The sequence below is a fragment of the Crassostrea angulata genome, chromosome 1 (genome assembly GCF_025612915.1).
Source record: "Crassostrea angulata isolate pt1a10 chromosome 1, ASM2561291v2, whole genome shotgun sequence".
Lineage (NCBI taxonomy): Eukaryota > Metazoa > Mollusca > Bivalvia > Ostreida > Ostreidae > Magallana > Magallana angulata.
Window position 1 is genome coordinate 52,762,755 of NC_069111.1, and position 14,070 is coordinate 52,776,824.

At 32.5% G+C, this 14,070-nt stretch overlaps 1 protein-coding gene across 2 annotated transcripts; it reads right to left on the bottom strand.

Moving 5' to 3' along the window:
• Positions 1-961: 961 nt before the first annotated feature.
• On the bottom strand, positions 962-7,982 carry LOC128158575 (ATPase inhibitor mai-2, mitochondrial-like). 2 transcript variants are annotated; one of them, XM_052821476.1, is made up of 5 exons: positions 7,824-7,982; positions 7,427-7,495; positions 4,040-4,103; positions 3,112-3,192; positions 962-1,148 (listed from the first exon to the last, which is right to left on the bottom strand). In XM_052821476.1, exons 1-5 carry the CDS (start codon positions 7,877-7,879, stop codon positions 1,086-1,088), a joined length of 333 nt encoding a protein of 110 aa, XP_052677436.1. In that variant the 5' UTR covers positions 7,880-7,982; the 3' UTR covers positions 962-1,085. The 2 variants fall into 2 exon arrangements, with proteins under 2 accessions (XP_052677436.1, XP_052677426.1); XM_052821466.1 differs by lacking the exon at positions 3,112-3,192 and adding an exon at positions 2,376-2,456 and having other exon boundaries at positions 7,824-7,980.
• Between the last annotated feature and the right edge of the window lie 6,088 nt (positions 7,983-14,070).

A 14,070-nucleotide genomic window follows, 5' to 3' on the forward strand; every position in this document is an offset into this window, starting at 1 on the left:
AACAATTTACCTTTCTAAAATGTAAATATAATTAATAAACAATATTAACAAGAATAGAATTCCTGGGTCCCCCACCGGTCAATCGACCAAGGCTGATTTAGGAACTTGACCAAGGTATTAGAGGTATAAACATTTGGTATAAATTTCATGAAAATCCGTGAAAATTTGTAGGCATGAGAGTGCTTACAAGGTCAATTTTTGGATAAAACGGAGTCATTATTGTGGTCAATTCCCATAACTCCAACAAAAAGTATCAAACAAGGCTGATTTTCGAACTTGACCAAAGTATTAGTGGTATAAACATTTGGTATAAATTTAATGAAAATCCGTCAAAATTTGTAGGCATGAGAGTGCTTACAAGGTCAATTTTTGGATAAAACGGAGTCATTATTGTGATCAAAGTCTAATAACTCCAACAAAAAGTATCGACCAATGCTGATTTTCGAACTTGACCAAAGTATTAGTGGTATAAACATTTGGTATAAATTTAATGAAAATCCGTCAAAATTTGTATGCATGAGAGCGCTTACAAGGTCAATTTATGGATAAAACGGAGTCATTATTGTGGTCAAAGTCTAATAACTCCAACAAAAAGTATCGACCAATGCTTGACCAAGGTAATAGTGGTATAAACATTTGGTATAAATTTAATGAAAATCTGTCAAAATTTGTAGGCATGAGAGCGCTTACAAAAAAGTGTGACGGACGGACGCCCGGCATTTCTATGTCCCCGCTCCGCGTTGCGACGGGGGACAAAAAACTAGGATATGATATCATATGAAGTTGGTTGGTACTATAATGGTACACAATCAAATCTTCTTAGAAGTACTTTCAGCTTCGCAGGATTTTTATTACGTGACCAACCAAATTATGTGACCAAACAACCATATCCCATTGAACTTTTCAACATGCCATTTATTTCTGAAATACATAGCTATAGCAATATCAACAACTAACTCAGTAATAATCACAATTTTAATGATAACATTGATATTCCATCAACATTTACACATCACTTATAGCACTCAGTGTCTTATTGTCTTCTATCTCCAATATCAATCTACAATCTACATCTCCTGGGCTCTTCAATCTGAGTCTGTCTTTCCTTCAAGCTCAGAAATTTTCTTCTTGTGTCTCTGGATAGCTGCCTATTAAATCACAATCACAAACGTCAATTTCAAATAGAAGAGAAAATTTATTTTCATAACAATAAAACAAAATGTATATTTACCAGTACACATTGATAAATCAGTATCAAAATTAAAAATAAGCTTGAATAAAAAAAAAAAAGACAAAAGAAAAGTACTTCGTCATTTTTCATAGGCTTCTACAGTAATCATAGTTGATTCATATTGTCAAATATTTTGATAGATTTGAAGAGATGATATTTGATGTACAATTTAAATATAGTTTTCAAATGTTTTTATTTAAAAATCAGGTTAAGTTAACTCATATATTATATTGTCATTTAAAAACTTTTGACTAAGGAAACTATAATAGAGGAACAATTAATTGTCTTCTTTTGTCACTTGCCTTTGACATTTAACCTCTTTGATAAACATAACTGTTATGGCTAAAAGGCTCCAATATTATTAGTTTCGATACAATTTGAAGAAAAATGTATAATGAGTGCCCCATCCCTTATCCTTTATGATCTGAACTACAGGTATATGAATATCTCAACCATAACCACAGTACACATAAAGCTTGTTAGATGTTGCTAATCATGCTGTTGGAATGCACTGATAATAGTGTGTGAAGCTAGGGTTACTTCTTCTAAAACTATGTCAGTCTCATGCATCTAAGCACCCAAAAAAGGCAGACAAATCAAGATTTAGTTAAATTCAATTTGATCACACACACTCAGACAGGTTCAGATTTCACTATCATTCTGAAGAAGCTCCACTCAACATAAAGATACATAAACTCAGTCAGAACAACCATGAACAAAGTACCGGTAATCCTACTCTGGGGAGTCGGAGAGCTGATGATGCAGGGTTAGGGCGTGTTTTAGTTACAGACATTTACACAGAAATTAGAGACATAGACTTGTTAAACTAAGTATTCATTTTTAAACTGCAGTTCTGTGCTTTATAACCTATAGGAATCATCTTCAAAGCAAACTCAAAGCTACACACAAATTTAAACCAGCAAATTTGTCGTATCTGCCTACTTTAAACAAGGACAATGGTTTGAATTGACAATGGTTTCTTTAAGTACAAAAATATGTAGTTCAACTGCATTCACAATCCAAATAAAGCTGCGTTTCCAAAGTTGTTTAATTATAACCACCTATGTTTGTTGTCTTACCCAAAAACAAACTTTTCTGAAGCAATAAACCAATTTGATGTCAGACCCGTTGAAAAAAAACTAACCTGGTGTTCCTTAATTATCTTTTCATGATGGCCCACTTCCTCATCCAAGTGATCTTTTAGAGCTTTCAGCTGCTGAGCATTCTGAGAGAAGAAAGCAAAGGAAAGCCATCAAAACTGCTACAGCTATAAATTTGAGACAATCTAACCCCTGAACATACAGTCAGCTTAGAACCAAGATCAGGTCTAAATCAAGTCAGATACCAGCACAAGCAGCAGAGGGACAGTTGTAATGTACACAACCTCCTGGACAGAGCTAAGACTGTGAAACCAAATGTGAAAGTAGCCACTACCAAGTGACTGTTCCACTTTACGAGTACCCGGTACCTGATTATTTCAGTGAAATTCTGTGTTAAAATAGTTCAAGATATGTCTTGAAGTTGCCTTCCTTTGTTCTTAGGGTATAATTGAGTTTGATATTACTTTGATATGCCTGCAGTATTTATAAGCAGGAAGGCAGGGTTACACAATCCACCAAGCCCTCAATGGTGGACTCTATATTCTGCATTAGGAACTATTTTGTTGTCTGTGCCTATCCAGAGCAAGCTCAAGTTGCACCAATCGTTCTCATTATATGTGGTAAATAAACATAGTTTATCCACGAAAAATAAATAAAAATGTAAAACAAGAATTACAGCAAAAGATTAATGAAGATGCTACATGCAGATAGGCACATTACAACACTGTGCTAAGACTAAAAAACATATCACCATGGTTACATGGCACGATGACCTCTGACCTGATGGGATTTGATTTCCTTTTCGAGGATACTGACTTCCACGTTTAGATGTCGCCTTAGCTCTTGAAGTTGCTGCTTTTGCTAATTTACAACCAAACACATTTGAGGATATTGTTTTGAATTTAGTATTCAATTAATTATCAATTGACCTTTTTTTGTAATAATATCTATCCAATAAATATTTTTACCACTTTAATATAGTATACAGAGGCACTGAATTTGGTATAATAGCAACAAAACAAGAACACTGAAAAAAGAAACTCATTCTATGAAATTCAGAATGTTTAAAGTTTTTAAAAAAAATGCTTCATTTTCTAATGTAAGTAAAATTGTTTTATCTTCAGTCATAGCATTTTATTCTTATTTTCCCTAAGAAATTTTAGTACACTGTACTTTACAATTGATATTTTTTACACAAAATCAGGAACAAATAACATAATATGGCATTTCAGCTCTAAATAAGGCGCCAAAAACCACTGGTTTTATATAATATATGGCATTTATCAAAGCTATAGCACAATCTTATTTATCTCATAATTGGTTAAAATTTTGTTTGCCTTTGTGACAAAATATTGTTGTGATTAAAATGTTTTCCTTGAACCAATATAGTATCTCAACATATGTTGTACATGTACTAATATAAAATTGGTTCATTAACATGATAAATGAATGGCTTTAAGTTTTATTCTTCACTCTTCAAGCTGTGAAAGAATTCAATAAAATTATTATTTGTCACATTTATAAGTCAATGTTGACTGAAAGTTATTAAATAATTAAGAATACTTAATTTGAAAAAGGATTTAGAATATTTTGACACGTTTATCAAGGTTTTAAAATAAATTTGCTCAGCAAATAATGGCCATGGGGTATAACTTTCATGAACAACACATGCATTATTAAAAACAATTTAATATTTAAACAAGCATACCAGCCTTCTGATGAATTCCTCCTCACGAGCAGCCTCAATTTTACCGAAGGTGCCTCCTGCCTCTCTGTAAAAAGATAAATTCTAGTGTCATTCAGAACATGAAAATGAGCTGGGTTTTTTTCATTCACTGTAATGGACTATTGGGTATTGATCTGTTATGGGTAACCATTTGTATTTGGGGATTGTTTCTTGAGAATTGTGCCATATGTATTTGTGGTAGATCGGGATTTCGTTTATATTTGTTTATTAAGGTTTCTCCACCCTTGATATTTTTATAGTTAAATCCATGTAATATTTGTTTAAATTTGAAGATTAATATGTAAACATTCAAATTAAACTTAAATATTGGTATGTTGCAAATATTTTGTTCATGCTGTAGGAGCTAACACAGGTACACTATTAGGGCAACTAAAGCGACGACTGCTCTCCAATCAAACATCACATTTTTTTTTACTGATTTCTATAGAAGGCATTTTTTTTTAAAAAACTAATCGCAATCCTTTATTTTATGTATTTTAACATTTTAAGGCCATTTAAACTTGCCAGTATGAAAGCTATCACATTTAGAGTGCATTTTGATACAATTTTTCAACCGCTAATAAGTACAGGTAAGCAACACAGAACGTCTAAAACTTTTGAACTAATGGTTCAAACTCACTGAAAATTGGTACATTTGTATCTCATTACATCTCCTAATGAAATCTGCAAAAAAAATGTTTACCTTTCCAGGTTAAACAACTTTTCCTATGTACAGTTTTATCATTTTTTCACTGAATTCAGCGATTTCAACTCAAAATACTCTCTATAAATTGTTAAACATTAGTGTCAACACTAATGTTATAACCAATAACGATAAAATATTACTGAATGCTCCCAATGACGTCATGTGACAATTGAAAGACCTTAACAGTACTCCGAACCCGGAGGTAATTTATTCTATTAGTTTGGTAACGTCCACTTTATTCAATAGCTAATAACATCAATGAAATTTGTCTTTTGTTCTCTTTTCTATGTAAAGTCATGTAACTCCTTATTTGACGAGGGAGACAGCTGGTTTTGCTAGCTCTTTTCTCCCGAGTCCCCGTCTTGTCTGTCTATTTGAGGTCATTGTTAAAGTTAGGTTTCAGGGTTGGGGGTTTTAAGTACTTAAATGCTATAGACTTGTTTGTTCTTATTTTGTAAGTTATAATAAATTTAAAAAGGGTGGTTAATGTTGGTTTTCTTTTACTTGAGTTTGGTTTGTTACATCTGATTCATTTATATTAAGAGTAAAGTTGTTTTCACACTGTATTTAGAAATAAGTAAAATTTAATTCTTAATGCAGAGGTCAAATTCAGTCTCAAAACAAAAACAAACACAATGGGAAGTACTGTTAAAAACCTATATGGCACTGACCTGCTATATATTTAAAGAATATGTTCGCCAATCACTGTAAAAACAATAATATATATTGTAAAACATGTGAGCGATGTCCTGTTGGATAAGAGAGAATAAATGGGCAACCACACATACAGGTCATTGACCTGGGTCTACCTGCATGAGTTTAACTTGGTGCAAGTACATGGTCAGTCCCAGGCTTGGGGCGAATTACATTGTAAAGTAATGCATTACATTTCCATTACTTCATGAATTTGGGCATTAAATTACCATTACCATTACTTGATTTTCTTGAAGTAATGCATTACATTACCATTACATGAGTAAAGTAATGCATTACCATTACCATTACTTTTTTTTAAAGTAAAGCTAATAAAGAGTTTTTGCAAATGTTATAAATATACAACATTCTCTAACATATCTACAGCTTCATGCTCAGTATCAGGTTCAAATTCAATGAATAAACAAGAGTCATTCTTTATTTGCTCAATATATAATCATATTGTGGCAATATGAACAACATATTACATAAGTAAAATGGTATTTATAGACATTTGGTATGATACAATATCAGATATGAAATAGAGACACAGGATAACATGCGTAACAAAAAACAATTTATGAAATAATGTTGCGGTTTTTAAAAGCTAAATATAGATATATCCCCAGATTACACAAATCTTTATAATTTTGGACACTTAATTTAATTAATTTATAAACAGATGATTTTTCACAGCTAATTTCTTAATATATTTTATTCGTATTTCTTTTTACGGAGGACACTTTAAGACAAAAGATTGCTGTTGCACTTAATGATCGAAGTTTCAAAGGGTTCATCTTTTAAATGCATCCACCTTCCGGTCTATACTAAATTAAATGTTTTGCAGGAGCAGTCAATGCTTGGACTGGAAAATACTGTTTGACGATCTTTATCTTAGGATATATTAAGTGCAATAATAAATTAAATACATAAATCTTGTATTTTCTATCATTCCAAACTAATGTACAGTGTAATTAATATACAAGAGAGAGAGAGATAGAGAGAGAGACAGAGACACACAGAGAGAGAGACAAAGACAGGGAGAAAGAGAGAGAAAATAAGTAAGATTATTTTCAAATAGGTTATAATATGGGAAGTGATATTGATTTTCATCATGGATGGACAGTGTATTCATTTTGCTTTTAAAGGTGCATGTCTGTCTCCTATTCTATTGTGACATAGCGAAGGGAAGGGGATTGGGGTGTTTAGCACTTCTTATAACAATAGATTGTTTTGATACTTAGATTATCCGGGGGGCATAGTGTGTTGTTGACACATTTCTTACTGAAGTGCAAACTAATTGGAGTAAATTGTTTAAATGATTAAAAACTCTTAATAACAACACTCTTAAAAATGTTATTAAATTGTGCTGTTATCTTTATCGAGTAATATAAACAATTCAAAAATGAATTTTAAAAACCTTTTTTAATAAAACATGTACAATTAAAACATTTTTTTCTCAATTAGAATTATTTCTTTCTTATAAATAAATTTAATCAGATTCAATTTCAACTATTCATTTATTCATCACATTTTTTAAAGTGAACATGCATAACTATGCATAGTAATGCAAAGTAATGCCATGTAATGCCAGCATTACACTAGATTTTGGAAAGTAATGCATTACATTAGCATTACTTGTAATGCTAATTTTGAGGCATTACACATTACTAGCATTACTTTGAAAACATGTAATGCATTGCAATGCATTACCATTACATTTAGCATTACCCCAAGCCTGGACTCAGTCCTAATCTCAGCAAGACTGTTGAGACTAATAATTTCATACTAATGTCTCTTTTGATGCTGAGCAGAGACAGAAAACAATTCTTGGGTTGGATTTTATTTTCTAAGGGTGACTTGTTGGAAATGTAAATCCATAATGTGAAGTAGTGTACAATACTGATACCCAGTATTTCTCATTACCAGCTCACATCGTTACACACTGATCATTATAACAAAATTGAGACCTGATTGAGCCACCTGTCCCGCCTCCTTTACCAGCTCCACCACCGAGATCGTTCGACATCATACGACATCTGACGAAAAAAAACCAAAAGAGATACACAACAGTTTACATGTAGCAGAGGAAATCCGGAATATGAAATCCTAAGTGTTACATGGTACTTATTCAATTATCCGTGTCGTCTTTAATTTTTCAAGACATATGAAAAAATAATAAATTTGCAATTGGAGATATTGTAATATATTTATCTCTGTTTTCAATTCATTTTTTTCCAATGACTTTTAACTATGCAATCACCTTGAACGGTAAAATAACCAATAATTGATCGAGTATTTAACAAAAACAGTGCCATTTATGTTTCTTAAGTATATACCATACAACTAAAAGAACCTCCATCTTACCCAATTAACTGAAAGTTACGCGTTAAAGACTTTAGTCCGTATAGGCGAAGTGCCATGTTTTCTTGTTTGTCTCCTTTTTAACTGGTTTCTGGCGATGCTTATGGGAACTAGTTTATGCAAAGGATGGGGTAAAAATGGTTCCTGCGTAAAATATTTTTGCGTTCACTTCTAAAGAAGAAAATTCTAGAAATACAAAAAGTTTCTAGTGTGTTCTATTCTTCTGACGAATAACATAAGTGATAGAAGAGTTTTTTTTCTTTACCCAGCTGAACATTTTGTGTCATTTGGAAGGGGGGGGGGGGATCACTGAGCAAGTTTATGTTGAGACTGTCAATATAACTGTACGTTGTCGTATAATACTTAACAATTGCAGTTGGTTTACATCTGCCTTATGCCAAGTTGGTAATGAGGTGCCTTTTTTTACATGAATAATTGTATTTTACATGTAAATCAATGAACATCAAAAGTGGAAGATGGTCAGAGGTAGAACTGAACGACCGCCACCCTGAAGAAACAGATTCTGAGATGATTCTATTTGCTTTCTCTTTATATACACCACGCTTTTTACCAAACTAATTAGCTAAAGTATGTCCCTATTCGGCAGGGTTTTTTTTTGTTAGCCAGGTAATGTTTTTTCTCGATCATGCCATTGCCGTCAATTTTTTTTTCTGAAGTATTTTGTCTACACCCGTGTTTGAACGGAAAGTACATGTTACTAAAAATAGAAACAGGTACCTATCGCAATATGATTTTTGAAACCTAGGTGCTGATATTATTAAGGTGTCTTTAACAACTGCTTTGTCATAAAGGAACCCTGCATCGAGAAACAAACATATATCTAGAATACTGTTTACTATGGAACGCCATAGCTGCCTTATGTGCCTATTTCATGTGAAGATGGTGCTTTAATATATTATGCTGTGGTTATTTCATGTGAAGATGGTGCTTTATTATATGAAAATGGTGCTTTATTATATGAAGGTGGTGCTTTTTTATATGAAGATGGTGCTTTATTATATGAAGGTGGAGCTTTATTATATGAAGATGGTGCTTTATTATATGAAGATGGTGCTTTTTTATGTGATGATGCTTTTTTATGTGAAGGTGCTTTTTTATGTGAAGATGGTGCTTTATTATATGATGGTGCTTTTTTATATGATGGTGCTTTTTAATGTGAAGGTGGTCATTCGGAACTCCTCTTATTTTTGAATACTGGGTTAACCATTTATGTATTATCTCGAAATATTGAAAGTAAAACAAAAAATGATGCGATCAAAATCCATTTGATACACTATTGCTAGTTCCTCTTTTTTCTAGCACAATTAGTATACAAGCTATCGAAACGATCTAGCTGTGTACGACTTTACCCCAACCGAACTTACATCTATTAAGTGACAATTATATAATGACGGAATATTACACGAATTAAAGCCTAGTAACGTTATCCTGAAAAGCAGAAAATTGAATTTAATAATTATTTGTGTTTAAGCGAAGGTTATGCCCTAGCAATCTGATTAAAATAAGATCTTTGATCCGCTCTTAATTGGGAGTTGATTTTAATCAACTCTCCTATGCAGTTACTCAGACAAACCGAAAGTGAAACAGTGTTTGGACCTCATCACAAATCATCGCTGCTGACAAGACTTAGTTCTTGAACATAATTGATAAATTCGATGTAATGTATGCTAAAGCATTGTTTTTCAAGGAAACTTATTAGTCCCCTACCGGTTTCACCGGAGGGGACTATATAGAGCTTTCCTCTGCGTCCGTCAGTCTGTCTGTCTGTCCGTCCGTCAGTCCGTCTGTCTGTCCCACTTCAGTTTTCCACACTTTTTTTCTTTATGCATTTGAGGAATAATATGAAACTTGCTGAACAGCTTCAAAATGTCAAACTACAGATCAAGTTTACACTTTTGTAGCGTCTGATTGACATATTTTCGAGAAAATTAATTTTTTATATTCCAATTTTTTAATGTTCGGGTTCGTTATCGGGTTCGGTGTGTAACTGAATAAACGGGGTCAGTATTCTGTGCGTTACTTGTACCATTCCTTTTCCTCTACCATTCCTTTTATCATTTCTAACAAACAAATGAATTCTATAAAATAGTGTCAAGCATTGTGTTGTAAATTTAATCGGCAGGGTTTTTTTTGTATTATTAATACAATCGGGTTCGTTGTCGGGTTGGGCTGTTTAACTGTTTGGTTTGATTCGGGGTACAGAAGACGGTAAGAAATGATATTGTGTATAACAGTGCATTGTTTTCACAAATTTTTACCAGCGAATACAGAATAGACTTGGCGAAATTACAGGAGATGAAATAAAGAGTATTATTTTACCTATTTCCTATTTAATTTCTATAACAACTATATAGTTTTAATTTCCTCTGTTCTTTTATCTCTGATCAAAGCATGACATCTCGTTTACAATAGCTCTGAAATAGTTGTGTGCTTGGAAGCTTTCATAGAATAATACAAACCGGTAGGGGACGTGTATTGCTTATGAATTTTATCTTTAAATATTATTTAAGATGATTCATATGGGGGGTTTCTCGACAGTCTTGTCGAAAAAGTCCAAAAATTCATATTATAAAAATGTGCGTAATTCAAATACAAATTAGAAACTACATGTACTTGTCATGCAAAATAACGTATCATTGAATTTAAAATAAATAAACATTGACAAAATCAACTCTCGTCAGTTCTTCAGTACTTTGATTTTGTTATTGTCATCGTCCAGTCGGTCTTCGTCATTGATGACCGTTCCTCTTTAACCTCAGTGGTGAGTTGGAGTAAGAGCTCACATCCTGAGTGTTTTAAAACAAAACATTGTAAAAAAAGAAAACAAATAAAGGAACGGATTGAGGATCTGATTTTAAACAGATTGATGCCCTAGGTGATAGGATTTGACTTGAAGATAAAGTAAGGGAAAGTCACAGGGAAAGGTCTACTATACTACATGTATAATATAGCTCAAAGAAGGCCCTTTTATAAGTGGTAAAGGCAAAAGTAAAATGTCAAGAAATACTGACAAAATATTGTATTATTCAATTAATCATATTTGTCAATTCAGTTGAGATTAAGTCGTACAGTTCATCTCGAAACATAAATACTTAAAGCACCATCTTCATATAATAAAGCACTATCTTCATATAATAAAGCACCATCTTCACATGAAATAACCACAGCATAATATAATAAAGCACCATCTATACATATAATAAAGCACCATCTTCACATGAAATAACCACAGCATAATATAATAAAGCACCATCTTCATATAATAAAGCACCATCTTCATATAATAAAGCACCATCTTCATATAATAAAGCACCATCTTCACATGAAATAACCACAGCATAATATAATAAAGCACCATCTACATATAAAATAGCCACATAAGGCAGCTATGGCGTTCCATAGTTTACTGTCAGTTGACATTCAGAGCCCGATTAATTCCAATGTAAGAGTCAATAGACTGTAGCGTTAGTAAAGAGATCGGTTTATATGCTAATACTCAAAATTAAACGAGATATGATTTTAAAAAAAAACCCAGCAGACTAGATACATGTATTTTAAACCATTTACACCTCTCTCTCTCTCTCTCTCTCTCTCTCTCTCTCTCTCTCTCTTTGAATATATAATAAAACTCTTTTAGTACGAACACGAATATAGCGAATCCTCGGATATAGCGAAGTTTTTTGAGTCCCCGGTCAAATTCTTAACTATTCTTTGAAAAATTTTACGGTTATAACGAATTCGGATATAACAAATTTACGGATATAGCGAACTGATTCTGAGGTAAATAATAACGAAATTTAACAATTTTATAACGAATTTCATTACAATTAAAAAAGTTTGCACTACCATTTAGCATAATAGTTTGAATGAATTTATTTTTATATAATTTTTTTTCTACTCACAATCCGATTATCAAAGGTATCAAAGTAATGTTATTTTTATTTTAAGCCTCAATCAGCGAAAGTTATAGTCTGGTGAAAGAAAACATATATATAGAGAATTCGCTATAGTTATTATAATTACGAATTCGTTATACGGGTATAACGAATTACGGATATAACAAAGTAAATTCTTTGTTCCCTAGGTAAAATACAATGTATATGTATTCAGTTACATTTTTAAACTATTATAAATTATCGAATATTAATAACAAGCTTATATAATAAAAAAAAATTCTGAAGGTGCATGTCGTACATCAACAAAAATGTGGCTTATAAACATGTAGTAATACATTAGAAAAATACATTGTAATGATAAAATCTGATTTTGTATTTAATATAATGTTCACATAAATAAATCATAGTTTCACAAACGGAATATTGCAACACATAATCATCAATTGTTATGTAACTTGACCTGCTTATACGAGGAGATAATATACATTGAATGGGCCAGTTTATTGAATTGATTCAATTGTGTATCTTAGTTATACATATTAGTTTACAATAAAAATGTAAACCATGTAACTGGTTGCATGGGAATCTCGGCCGTTTTAACAATAATTTAGTTCATAATTCAGATATGTCCCTAGATCCTACACAATAATACGTACTTTATGGACTTCTAGTTTCATAACAGATTTCTAACAACTGTAAACTGTTTATAACTGTGTAAACTATAGTTTAAAAGTAATAAACTACATGTACTAGTATTCGATTGACAAAGGAAAATCGTTGTCTATTTCCGAACACTATAATTTTAAAGTTTACAAACGATTGGTATAATTAGCTTAATTACGTTTGTTAAATATAGCTAGTTTAGAGTATTTCAATGATATTGAGCTTTAATTTATGGCCAAGGTCAATAGTTAAAACGTATATATTCAGAGATTGCACAGCTCACCGTTTTGAGACCACCTTAATCATATTATATGAAATGCATAGTTAATGGCCTTTATTGGTATAGCTTAAAATCGTATGATATCGTTTAATACAATAGTGTATCATTTCATGTGTAATTGTCATAGTTTACGCAATCTGTGCAAAAAATCGTATATATAGTATAATTATACTATATATACGATTTTTCTTTTTTTTGCACAGATTGTGTTAAAACCCTGTAATTGACACCCTTCAAAAACCACTGCCAACCTCCGCTTCACGTCCGTTCACAATGATTTTCTCAGATTGTCAATTACAACTGTTGCCCTCCCAAACAGGCATTATCTATATAATATTACAATATTTAATAACAATCCATTCGTGAAACTATGATTTATCTATTTGTACCCCGTCACATCCTACACGTCTTGTTGAATGCGCACACAGAATAAACAGCTATCAAGGGCATGTACCGATCACATTTTAATTCAAATTGTACAATGATAGTGGAACATATAACTCAGCGGGAAAAACGTGTTCAAGTTCAGGTCTCCCTGTGGTAACTTTATGTTGTGCTCATTTCTCTTGACAAGGCACAATATCTACATTGTTTCAGTCCACCCAGCAATTGGATACCACAATACGCTAGAGGTCTTAAATGGCTCAGAGAAGAGTTTACCGATAATTGACGATAAATGTTGCCAATAAATATGATAAAAATAAAATAAATAGTTGTACCCAAACACCACCTATAACACTGTACCATAGTTGTGCCCAAACACATCTGACAACAGTGTACGGTAGTTATACTCAAACTCACCTCACAACAGTGTACCATAGTTGTACTCAAACACATCTGACAACAGTGTACAAAAGTTGTAACCAAACAAATATGACTACAGTGTACAATAGTTGTACTCAAACACATCTGACAACAGTGTACGATAGTTGTACCCAAATAAATCTGACAACAGTGTACCATAGTTGTACCCAAACACATCTGACTACAGTGTACAAATGTTGTACTCAAACACACCTGACAACAGCGTACAATATGTGTACCAAAACACATCTGACAACAGTGTACCATAGTTGTGCCCAAACACATCTGACAACAGTGTACAAAAGTTGTAACCAAACAAATATGACTACAGTGTACAATAGTTGTACTCAAACACATCTGACAACAGTGTACGATAGTTGTACCCAAACAAATCTGACAACAGTGTACCATAGTTGTACTCAAACACATCTGACAACAGTGTACAATAGTTGTACCCCAACACATTTGACAACAGTGTACCATAGTTGTGCCCAAACACATCTGACAACAGTGTACAATAGGTGTGCCCAAACACATCTGACAACAGTGTACCATAGTTGTACTCAAACACTTCTGACAACAGTGT

Bases quoted from the DNA above. Each gene is read 5' to 3' on its own strand.
- LOC128158575 (XM_052821476.1), bottom strand. From the start codon at position 7,879: ATGGCACTTCGCCTATACGGACTAAAGTCTTTAACGCGTAACTTTCAG. The intron at 7,496-7,823 runs GTAAGATGGAGG...TTTTTTCGTCAG, and splicing joins CGTAACTTTCAGTTAATTGG to ATGTCGTATGATGTCGAACG. The intron at 3,193-4,039 runs GTATGCTTGTTT...GTTGTAAATTAG, and splicing joins AGGAATTCATCAGAAGGCTG to CAAAAGCAGCAACTTCAAGA.